Consider the following 12889-nt stretch of genomic DNA (forward strand, 5'->3'; position numbering starts at 1 on the left):
CGCTGTAACGAAGGTACCTTTTTCATTAATTTAATACCTAAGCATACCTTCTGCTTGATCATTTAATCTTTGTTAAACGACAAAAAAATAAAAGCGCGTTAATATGTCATTTGAATGTGCTTCTGTTAGTGACCAGAACTTATTCCTAGTTACAAATGTTGAAAACACAGCATTTTTATAATCTGTGATTATTTTTGTGTTATAAAACGATAAACGAGTTTACCGGACGCGGGTTTTAATTTTTTAAAAGTAGTACAAAAGTGTTTTTTTTTATTTTATAAAAATGTATTTAAAGTGTTTTTTAGTTTTATTTATTATCGGATATATTAAAGCTGGTAAGTTTGTTTGTTAATATCTTTCCAAATACGAATTTATAACAGTGGTAGAGCCCGCTTTAACATCTTCGCACGAATTGACCCGGCTCACCCGGTGAAATACCACGACCACACAGAAGACAGGCGTCAAGTGGTTGCAATTCCGCGTTTCGTCTGACGAGGGTGCGTCCCGGAGACCTAATTTTGTCCTCTCTTCTTTCTGTGCAACCTATCCTCCGTCGATTAAAGGTAGGCAACGCATATGACATTGCGTGTGTCTATACGCAACGGTCAGTTCGCTATTTCAGCGATTTAAGGTGGCTGTTCGCTCGTTTGCCACCTTATTATATAAAAAAACGAATTTATAATTTATTTTATTAACCTCTAATTCTGAAATTAAAATATGAGTTGTTTAAATTGAATTTATATTATTGCATTTTAGTTTGTTTGTTCTACCAGAGATCTATATCTCGCTAATATAACGTATTTATTTTGGGAGCATAATATTTTCCACGCGTATGTACAATCGGGAAATTTGGCGGTGTTCTACAAATGCTAAAATCATTGGTACATTTTATACGTAATAAGACAATGACATGATTATTCTGTCATTTGCAAAACTTGCTGCTAACTTATTGTTTATTTTGTAATAAGCGGCATTAGTCTCTTTGCAAGAAACAAGTGAATTTTTCTAAAAGTAGAACACCGCGGATTTCCGCGAATGTACTTTTGTACCCTATATTTTGTAACCTCATTTTTAAGGTTTGGTAGAGAATAATGGAAGGTTAAATAAATAACTCGAAAATAATGATACATACATCGTCCTGGGACCCAGTTACAAAACATTTTGACATAAGATTGAATTTTATAACTTCGAATATTTTTTCCGGTGAATCTCTTTTCTTAACACTCATATTAAACAATTATTTATGTATTCTTTCCTAAAATGTTACAAAATATGTCCAGTTATTATGAAACGTGAATAGATCACGTGGTTGAGGGGTCAATTCCCATTAGACGAATGTCAAAAAAGGATTCATAAAGGTTTACAATAAACATGTATCGGCGCAACACTAGCCTTATTAAAATATCAACGTTTATGTCCCGTCACTAATCTAATTGACACTTGACTTGGTAAAGAAATCGCGCCATTTGCGAAAACGAATTCTAATTAATCTTACTAATATTATAAATGCGAAAGTTTAGATGGATCCAGGATGTAATTTGGTATACATATAGAATAGACATACATTACCTACAATTATTTAATAATAATTACATTACTAAAATTGTAACCTACGTGTTCTTCTAGACATAGTCTAGAAGAACACGTAGGTTACAATTTTTTTTAATTCCGCGCGGACGGTTTCGCGGGCTACATCTAGTATTGTCTGGAAGTTTATATAATTTAATTTATTTAAAAATATCGTAACAATGAATAAAGTGTCGTAGTAATGCAATAAATAAATATTTATCAACCGGATGCCCGCTCTTGGCAGTATGTCCTCCGCACTTCCGGCAGCAGGCTGCGTAGGAGGCGTTTCTCACGATCACAACAGCATCACTTACTTTTATGCAATACTAGCTGTCGCCGCGGTATTTAAAAAAAAACTTAAGTAAAAATGTCTATGTGCTCTTCCAGATTATGTTTATGCCAAATTTCAGCGGGATCCGTTCAGCCGTTCTGTAGATACATTCAAACAAACATCCATCCATCCAACCATTCATCTAAACATTCGCATTTATAATATTAGTAATAAGTAAGATCTCAAAAGAATTTGTAAATATTTAAATAAATATCAGTCGCCGGCGACTTCGCACACTGAAAAGAAATCTTATTTAGTTGCCTATATGTTCTAAATCTATGACAAATTTCAACGGGATCCATGCTGTTCTTGAGATTACCTCAAACATCCATACAAACATTCTCATTTATAATACTAACATAACTTCAAATTGCCAATATCCTAATGGATACACATCTGATCACATGGTCGAGGGTTCAAATTCCACATTTCGACTATCGTCGTAAAACACTAATGGAGTGAAAAACGTTATATAAGCCCAGAGCGTAGTTGAAAGGTTACAATAAATATTAGTCGGTTAATAATTAAAAAAAAGGGTCTTGACAACGTTCCGCTTCCTTTTTCTTCCTATCAGGTACGGAACCCTAAAAAAAACTTATTTTCCTGCGATCGTATACGTATGTAGGTTATGCAAAATATGAATGGTTTGAAATGGTGGAATGAAACCAATAAACAGATATTTTAAATTCTATGAAACATAAGGGCTTTTTATCGGATATTAATTCCAGTCCGAGCTAACCTGTTTTACCTTTTTCTTTCCATTTTTACTGGTATAAAAGGAATCGTATTACAAAAACAAAATTACGCACAACAATACATCTTAAGAGTAACAATTTACGATGAGATTTTACAACATGAATAAGTAGAAATAAAAATCAAAGCTTAGGGAACGTAACCATACTACGTGACCCGTTTAGGGGGGGGGGGTCTTTAAAATACTACGGTCAGGCACAGGAGCGGGGGGGGGGGCTCAGATTTTAATTACATAGTCGTTACTTGTTTTTTTTTTCATAATACATAATTCACTAGTATTTTAAGAATGCATGCAGTCTTATGCTATAAAGAAGAGTATGAGCCAAATTATCTCTTTTTCAATTTTTACCTGTGAAATGATTACAAATCATAATTATAAATTACTACGTAAAAACTAAAGGGGGCGGGTCTTGGCATGTACTACGAGTGGTAACCGAGGGGAGAGAGGGGTCGAAAAAACTAAAAAAATAGGTCACGTAGTATGGGTATGTCCCGTAAGTAACGGTGTATAAACCCCTCTATAGGGGGTTAAGGCCCCATTTCATGTTTGAGCGCTTAAAGTAAATTTTCATAATTAATTTCTTGTTTCAGATTATATGTATCCATCGGCAGTGTCTTGTGGATTTCCTCGTTTAGCGAATGGCAGAGTGCGAGTGAGACAGAAATCTAGATTAGTGAAGTTCATTTGTTCGCCGCCATATGAGTTAGTTGGGAACAAATATGCCACATGCAGAGGGTCGCAATGGGATGTACCATTGCCAGTGTGTGTTCGTAAGTTAACAATATAGTATAAACTAGCCGTCGCCCGCAACACGTTTCGTGGGGAATTAAAAAAAATATATAGCCTAGGCATTCTTCCAGGCTTCATTCTACAACAATGGAAAATTTCATTGATATCCGTGCAGCCGTTCTGGAGATAAATTATAACAAACATCCATCCATCCAAACATTAGTATTTATAACATTAGTTAGATTGTTGCCTCAGTTTTTGCGCGTGCAATCTTCTTCAGTTTTTCCTATAGTCCAACATGCATCTTATACCAGTTGTTCGTTTTACTCGATTGTCGTCTTCGTGCAAGATTGATCATTATTGAACCATGGTGAAACTAAACAAATCCTCTTTCAGGTTCTGGATGCACCGTACCTTCTATACAGAATGGAGTGGAGATACCTTCAAGACAAAATGCCTGGGTGGTCTTCTTCTGTCTGCCGGGACACAAGATGATTGGCTCATCAACTATATATTGTGATGGGAGAAAATGGAATGGAACAGCACCATCGTGTGTTGGTTAGTTTGTTCTTTCTTCTATCTTTTTTATTATTTTCTTAAGACAAAGGCAAAAAGGCAGCTAAAGTTATATTGGATTAGGAAAATACCCAAAAAGAAACTGGTGTACGCACTTACCTCATTCATTTAAGTAAGATAAAATACATTGTCTTGATGATGAGGATCATGTAAGACCATCATTACCATTGGAAATGTGAATGGCAGATTATGATTTAATAAGTATATGTCTTAATAGATGCAACATCATCTGGTCTACCGAAATGTGATTTTGAAGATCCCAATATCTGTGGCTGGATGCAGGATGATCTCCATGACTTCGACTGGACCAGGCTGAATGATAAATCACCTTCGTTCATCCTCTTCACCGGACCACCTTACGATCATACTTATGGGAAAGGGGGTTCAGGTATAGTACAATACTCACTACAATTCTCCTTCCTTTCCTTATTAGGAAAGGATAGGAAAGGGGACTGAAGGGCCTCCGGCACGCATACTCCTTGGGCGAAACGCGGATCGACCAATTCACGTCTGTCTTCTATGCAATATAAATCTTGTCTCTTTATAATATTATATACTACTAGCTGTCGCCTGCGACTCCTTACGCGCGGGATTAAAAATAGATGTTGGCCGATTCTCAGACGTATTCAATATGCTTACAACATTTCATGAGAATCGGTCAAGCCGTTTTGGAGGAAGGAACGAAAATTGTGACACGAGAATTTTATATATTAGATAATTATTTTAAAAGGCTTTGCATCATTAGATGTAAAAATTTCAATTTAAATAAATGGAGATGATGGACCGATGATATGGTCAAGGTATCCTGGATGCGGGTAGCACAGGGCTGATCATCGTGGTGATCTTTGGGGGAGTGCTATGCCCAGCAGTAAGCGTCTCATGATTGAATAAGCAAGCAAATGTAAATAGTACTTAAATTAGTATAAACTGGTTCTAGGTTACTACATGTATATCGAAAGTACTTCAAGATTAAAAAATGATACAGCGCGCCTCATATCGCCAATATACGATGGCTCCTTAGCTAAGGATGGATGCTTTGTCTTCTTCTACCATATGTATGGAAAGTAAGTTAATTTGAACTTCCATTATATTCTATTCTTCTACTAGCTGTCGCCCGCGACTCCATCCGCTTGGACATAATAAGTACCCTATGTGTTCTTTAAGGCTATGTTCTATATGTATGCAAAATTTTATCGAGATCCGTTCAGCTGTTCTGGAGATACCTTACAAACATCCATCCATCGAAACATTCGCATTTATAATATTAGTAAGATTATATTCCCCTTCCAATCTTCTCTGCCGTTGTATTACCTCATACTATCATTCTTATTAATCTATTAAACTCACGTTTAGTTAGTCCAATGTGCAATTAACTATTTTTATTTGAATTTAGGTGTTTTAATTAGTTACTTTCTTCATCTAGAACAGTTGGTGGTCTCCGAGTGTACCAGAAACCGGAGAACTATGCTCTCAGTTCCCTCCTCAATCTGCGCAGTAGCGAGAAACAGAAATACATTTTGTTTGAGAAATGGGGTAACCTGGGTAATACTTGGTTTGAGGCTGTTCTACCGCTTGTCGACTTCTCGGATAACTTTCAGGTATTTATATATCATAAAAACAAGCTTTTACAAATTAAAAGAACTAAAATTTACAAAAAAAGACAAACTTGATGAGACTGCGTCGTTTCATTGCGAAGTCCCTATAGACATTCTAGCTTTGAAAATATTGAAAATGAATGAACGCTGAATTAAAAAAAACTCAATTAGTAGCCTATGTGTTCTACCAGACTATGTTCTATATCTATGCCAATTTTCATGGAGATCCATGCAGCTGTTCCGGCAATACCTTTAAAAAACATCCATCCATCCATCTAAACATTCGCATTTATAATATTAGTAAGATATGACACGGTGAAAACAACTAAAGCAGTAACCAGAAAGTGAATGAAGTTTAATTAGCAAGATTTGTAGACCACCATTGGGACTGGAGAAACTAAATACAACTTGAAAATATAAGTAAATATAGGAATTTTAAAGCATTGAAAGCATCTACTACTTTTATTTAGGTTGGGAAATAAGAGAGCCGAATTTGCTAGTGGAAAAAGGGGCTAATGTAACTTGATTATGACTACTCCTAGTAGTAGAAGTATAATACCAATTCTATTTGTGTGTAATATAACGAATTCTTACGGTGAGGGAAAACATCGTGATGCAACCTGCACATATCTGAGAAGAAATTCAAAGATATGTGTGAAGTCAACCTGCAGTGGATTTTGGTTGACTATGGCCTAGTCACCCCTAACTTAGGGAAGGCTCCGAGCCACTTAGTGGCGACATATAGTGAGCTGAAGATTTATAACGAACTTTAATGTACCTGAATGTTTCAGATTGTGATCGAAGGCATCCGAGGGTCTAGTTTCACGAGCGACATCGCGATAGACGACGTGGCCATCTTGCAGGGCAAAAACTGTACTGCAGCGCAGCTTGAGGCCACGACACCTTCCACACTTCTACGTAAGTTTACTATAAATTGTAAAGTATGGATGTTTGTTGACTGTCTGACTCAAAGGCTGAATATTTTTGAAGCAAAGACGTTAATCAGCTCTTGAATGAACGAAATGAACTTACATATGAATGAATGAGGAGAAAATTGATAGAGAATGAATGATTGAATCATTGAGACCCCATCATGGTGTTTCCATGTTCCAACATTAAGACAGTGGTTACGTTAATTTTTATATTATACTTTAAAGCGGATTCCTGCGTTGGTCGTTGCGACCTGTTGGGGATAAATAAGACCAGTGCTGGTTGCAGCTGCACAACTTCTTGTTTCGCAGCAGAAAACTGCTGTGCTGATTTCTTCGATACTTGTATATTTTCTAATGGTAAGCAATGTTATCCCATCCCATATGTCTATCTATCTCTACTATGACAAAATTATTTTTTATCAAATGGTTGCAAACGAGCGAGCGGCCACCTGAAATCGCTGAAATAGCGAAGTGACCGTTGCCCATAGACATACACAATTGCATATGCGTTACCTACCTTTAATCAACGGAGGAGAGGATGCACAGAAAGAAAAAAATTTCCTTTCGCATGTATCCCCTCATCCGGAAAGTCAAGACTTTGGTGGACAGACAGTGGGCAGGAAAGGAAGGGAAGTGGAAGTGTCTAATTCCCATCCTTTCCTTATAAGAAAAATGGATGGGAAGAGAAAGAGGACTAAAATTAAGCCTCTGCACGCACACTCATCAGAATGTACGCGGAATTGCTTCCACTTGACGCCTGTCTTCTGTGTGGTCGTGGTATTTCACCGGGCGAGCCGGGACAAATCGTGTGATGTAAAAGCGGGCTCTACCACTGTTGTTAAATTTCTTTCATTTTATCTTTAATAATAATTTTTACAGTTATATGTTTTACAAACGAGAAAGCATAAAAGAAACCTCTTAACACATGATGCCTTTCTAATTATTTACTTTAAAACTTATCATTTTACACAGATGGGGATACTAACAATGATGACAATGTAAGCAATACTACAGAGATAGCGCCACAGACGCAAAAATTAATAGCCAGTACACAAGAAACAGCTTCAACTACAACAGTAACAACCACCAACACTACACCAAGAACAACCACAACAACAACAAAAAGAACAACTACATCCACAACGACAACAACTAAACCAACAACAACTAAATTAACAACTACAACTAAACCAAACACAACTAAACCTAACATAACAAAGATTGTAGATAAAAAGGTTGTTAATAAAACAAATCCACCATACAAATCCTCAACAACACAGCAAACCACGACAACAAATTTACCGACAACAACACATAAGACAACTAGCCCTAAAATTCAAATAGATTACTCGTATACGCCAATACAAGATGTATTTCAAGATGTGATTGGAAAAGGAATAAAAGATGAGAAAATTGGAGAAACAGACCAAAATACTATAGTGTACGCGAAAGAACCTACAAGTAAGTATAGAAAACTTCTAATAACAAGAAAAATCTATATAAAGCAGAGATTTAATTTTTTTTTTTACTTATAGTCGAACTCAACCGAAATAAGAAATTAAAATATGTCTATCTAAATTATTTTAACTTTATAAGGCTGTAAACACAGATCTATTAAAAACAGACATGTTTCTATCATCAATTTAAACATTAAAATTGTCAAAAATACACAAATCTTGCTAATATTATAAATGCGAATGTTTAGATTGACGGATGCATGGATGTTTGTTTGAAGGTATCTACAGAACGGCTGGATGGATTTTGATGAAATTTGGCATACATATAGAACATAGGCTGGAAGAACACATAAGCTACTAATTATATTTTACTTTTTAAGCAGACGGTGTCGCGGGCGACCGCTATTGACTAATAAAAATAATTTCTCACTAACATTGAATTTATAGAAGTAGACGTTAACACAGATTATTCCAAATTACACTTATTTTACTGCACTACTGTTTTATATGACTGATAATTTTCTTATCGTTTCCAGAATCTGGTAGCTTGAAGACGAGTCTTATGTCATTATTGGCAATATTATGTTTCATCGGTTTAGTTTGGTTAGTTTTGGAGGTTAGAAGTTCCCGTGGTCGACGCACGTTGGCGCGTATTCGAGGTCATGTCACAAGCGATCCAGAAGTCCGATATCTATCAACAGATGTAGACGATGATTAAATTATTTTATTAAATTATTATATTGTGCTTTTTATTTTGGTGTAATTTTTTTTATCAAACTAAAAACACACAAGAGAATTTAAGAATACAAAGTAACGGAAAAAATGTCGCGTTGTTTAAAATATGTTAGGTTATGTTAGGTTAGTTATAGTTCTAACTTTAATTTGGGAAAAGATTGAAAAGCGAAGTGAATCATAGTATGACAATAATCATAGACATTCTAGAAGAAGCAATAAAGGACAAAGAAGACTTGTAATTGACGCAACTAACTTGGTAAAACGCTAAAAGATACTTCCATAACTCATCTGTATTCTACAAGGTTGAGAAACTTCAAGGATCAATCAATAAATGCACTGCAGATGTTTTAAACTCAAGTGCACAGTCTAAAATTTTATAATACTATAACCAAAATTCCTGTCCGTGTGTAAAAAATCGTATAAAAATAATTGCACAGTAAATATGGAAGGAATTTTGCTAATTTTTTTTTAATGGCAACATTACAGATTACTAGCAACTTTATAAAAGCGCGCGTAAATACAAAATGGTGACCTTATTAATTCACGTTACCCCGTTTCAACAATGTCACCCGGCATGGGGGCGGGCCTATAGATACCTTATCGCGGAACTATCGACCCAACGCGTCGGTCGCCATTTTGTTAACGCGCAGGCGCGAAAAAATATGCGGACCAAATGACGTTTGCAAGCCACAGTACCACGAATTCCGGCCCTGTATATAACTGTAAATATTCTGCTCTCTCTCTGAACGAAATTGAGCATTTTTTTTATTATCTACAATCTGAAAATGTTCGCTTGTTGAAGGCGGGCGGATAAAGGTAAGTAATTTTTGATTTGATTTTTATTATTTTTTGTACGAATCTAATTTTACTTTTTGGTTATTTTTATCCTGTATCATGAGTTTAATTTGATTGCTAAATTATTCGGTTATTGCTAGTCTAATAAGTTTGACGAATATATTGTGTCTATTGCGCGATTAAAATTACTTTCATTGTTTTTTACATATCTGAAATTAAATTATGCAATTACCGGGTTTCTATACTACGTTAAGAGAAATGAAATATTAATGATTCTGTACGCAAACCCAAAGAAATAAGGTTTAGAATATATAATAATCTTGTTATAATTTTTTAAACTTACAGTTTTGATGTTACGATCTTATTTACAAGTTACATCGAAAGTTGAAACATTGTAGTGCTTTTTTTATAAAAATGTTAAAGTAATTTTGAGATGGTTTGATACATTTATTTCTCACTTTAATTTAATAAAAAGTTTTTATTAATTTCATACATAAAAATCTGATTTAAGTTGCATTTTTATAACAACTTATTTTACATCTTTCGTGGAATAAGATATTAACTTTGTACATAAATAGCATCCTACTCTCAAACTCTTCAGTTTAATTGATAACTAAAATACATTTTCTAGTTAATTTTAACCGTTACTTGTATTTTTATGTTAATACAAAATCTATAAAAAATAATTTTGAAGTCTACCTCCATACATTAAAATAAAATTTGGACTAATTCCTATATATTATTTATAGCTAAAAAAATACTATCAAAAAGTAAAAGACAATAACATTATCGAAATATTAACAAGAAACTTTCGTACAATCCGATATAAGGTATTTAATTATATAACACGACTAAATTTAAGTAACCATGAAATCCTATTTAATTAGAAATGCAATACGACATTGCATTCTTTGCAGTATTATAACAAGAATAGCTACGAGTCAAGGACGCCTGACGTAATCAAAAACAATTGTTATGTAAGTTCCGTTGCGTTGATGCAAGAGAAAGAATTAAAAAAAGTTTTTCCTTCAGAAACTAAACTATTTTTGCAATTTAATGTTAAATTAGTAACACGTATGTAAGTTTAATTTACTTTATTAGAATTAAATGAAGTATTAATAAAGTTAAAAAGCCAACAGAGAATCGTTAATTTAAATTAAATAAAAACTATCCAAACTGCTTTCAGTTGTCTTCACAAACTATTTAAAAACTTTCAAAACGTTTTTAGTAAAAGAATTTGATAATTTAAAGGTAGATAAATATGGAATAGTTCTCATATTTTGATTATTTTGTTTACCAATACCTTACATTTCATTTAACAAGAAACAAAGTTACTCGTTCTTTTTAAATTTATCGATACATTCATCCTTTACTAGGACCTACCACGAATATTTGCGACAAGCGCCTTCGTATCGCCATCTTGATGACAAAATTAGTATGACATTTTTAGTGTAGCGTTACGCTACACTTCATACAAACTTTGTGTATGACGAGACGAAGGAAATTATCACAATTCATGTTAGACCCGCTGATTGGAAGTGCCAGGGACCAAATTCCCGTTTAAACATATCCCTGTCACTATCTTTGACAAAACAGAGATAAAAATAGGTTTTATAAGGACTTATTGGTCTCCTACATGTTCTGCCAGACCAGACTTTCCCAGCCTATGTGTTCTTCCAGGCTACGTTCTACATCTATGTCAAATTTCAGCGTGATCTATGCAGCAATTCTTGAGATATGTTCTAACAAACATGCAAACATTCGCATTTATAATATTAGTAAGATTCATACCGATTCAGATCCTTGTTTAACTATACTGTGGCTTAGTTTAACTTATACCTACCGGGTCATTTTCTCGTTCTAAAAAGGTATTCGTTGATTCAGCATGGAATAGTTTCAAGGTTATTTGAGAGCCCTACATTCTGTATAAGATGTCATCTTTTGTTCGTCAGTCTTTATATTGAACATGCTTTTAAGTAAAGCAGTTTTGGTTGCGATTGTACTTCAAAAAATAAGTTACATAATACGAATGCATTTTGCTTTTATAATAAGATTTTTTAATCATAATTTTTAATGGCATAGAATACGACAAGATCAGATTGATGTATTACCCCTCCACATGTTATAAGGTGCATATAGCCATCTCTTTTATTCTTTTTGCCAAAATAGAGACAACAATATTTATAAAAATGTCACAGAATATCTACTGCACATTCCGCGTTTCGTCTGATGAGTGTGCGTCCCGGAGGCCTAATTTAGTCCTCTTTCCCTTCCTACCCTTTTTCTTATAAAGAAAGGAGGAAGGGAAGTGGAAGTGGACTTTCCGGATGAGAGGATGCATGGAAATGTTCTTTCTGTGCATCCTCTCCTCCGTCGATTAAAGGTAGGCAACGCAAATGCAATTGCGTATGTCTATAGGCAACGGTTACTTCGCTATTTCAGCGATTTCAGGTGGCCGTATGCTCGTTTGCCACCTTATTATATAAAAAAATGTACTAGTTTAAACCTCTTTCCTTTTCCACATTGTTCTTATAATAAAAAAAATGGAAAGGGAAGTGGATACGACGGCGGCATATACAGGGGAAATATATATCTCCTCCTTCATTCATTAAAGATAACGCATCTGCATCAGTTGTCTATGGGCTGCTGTCACTTCACTTTTCCGCGTTCGTTTGCTGGCTTACAAAATTAAACAAATATTAGTTATTGTTTATGTTATCCAGTTAAAGGAGCCTCTTCCAAAGGTTATTATTTCTAGGTTAACAGTAATGTTGAATTAGTATTCGATTAAAAATCCTTCAAATTTATTAGCAATCGAACCTTGGACTAAACGATTAGCTTATCTACAATGAAAGCGACATTGACTTATATTGTTCCATTTAAAAGTGAGTTTTATATATTGACTAGCTGTCACCCGCGATTCCGTCCGCGCGGGATTAAAAATAGATGTTAGCCGATTCTCAGACCTACTCAATACGCTCACAAAATTTCATGAGAATCGGTCAAGCCGTTTCAGAGGAGTATGAGAACGAAAATTGTGACACGTAAATTTTATAAGATATCTTTTACATTGTCTTTAAGAAAAACAAAGATAGCAAATGCTACTAGAATCGCAGCCCAAATATTCAACTACATTACTACAAAAAAAAACAAAACACTGTTTTAAATCACAATTTTTCTTCTGTCATAACAATCGCGCTGTACCCAATGCTGATAAATTTATAATAGGTATTTATGTTATTTCATCGCGCGGTAAAAGAACGCACGAAAACAGAAATCCTAAGTAATAGTAGATTGGTACATGATCTGTTATTGGAAAAACCTTCAGGCTTTAGATGGAATATAAATATACATCTTACTTATATTATAAATGCGAATTTTTAGATGTTTAGATGGATGTTTGTTCGAAGGTATCT

At 34.6% G+C, this 12889-nt stretch overlaps 2 protein-coding genes across 16 annotated transcripts in view; both read left to right on the forward strand.

Moving 5' to 3' along the window:
- The first annotated feature begins 115 nt into the window (after nt 1-115).
- On the forward strand, nt 116-8675 carry Scr-c (scavenger receptor type C). The gene is made up of 10 exons (XM_013313198.1): nt 116-335; nt 3245-3424; nt 3780-3941; nt 4177-4347; nt 4897-5023; nt 5383-5557; nt 6346-6472; nt 6712-6843; nt 7459-7947; nt 8480-8675. Exons 1-10 carry the CDS (start codon nt 284-286, stop codon nt 8659-8661), a joined length of 1797 nt encoding a protein of 598 aa, XP_013168652.1. The 5' UTR covers nt 116-283; the 3' UTR covers nt 8662-8675.
- Nucleotides 8676-9341: 666 nt separating this feature from the next.
- Cadps (calcium-dependent secretion activator 1) overlaps nt 9342-12889 on the forward strand; it is a 44323-nt gene continuing 40775 nt past the window's right edge. For all 15 annotated transcript variants that reach the window (XM_013313372.1, XM_013313364.1, XM_013313367.1 and 12 more), the window contains exon 1: nt 9342-9494. The gene's annotated coding sequence lies outside the window, so the exon portion shown is untranslated. The remainder of the gene's footprint in view (nt 9495-12889) is intronic.

The sequence above is a fragment of the Papilio xuthus genome, unplaced genomic scaffold (assembly GCF_000836235.2).
Source record: "Papilio xuthus unplaced genomic scaffold, Pxut_1.1 DF827570.1, whole genome shotgun sequence".
NCBI lineage: Eukaryota > Metazoa > Arthropoda > Insecta > Lepidoptera > Papilionidae > Papilio > Papilio xuthus.

Coding starts and splice junctions, on each gene's coding strand:
- Scr-c (XM_013313198.1), top strand. CDS start 284: ATGTATTTAAAGTGTTTTTTAGTTTTATTTATTATCGGATATATTAAA. Junction 3,425..3,779: donor ACCATTGCCAGTGTGTGTTC/GTAAGTTAACAA, acceptor ATCCTCTTTCAG/GTTCTGGATGCACCGTACCT. Junction 6,473..6,711: donor GACACCTTCCACACTTCTAC/GTAAGTTTACTA, acceptor TATACTTTAAAG/CGGATTCCTGCGTTGGTCGT.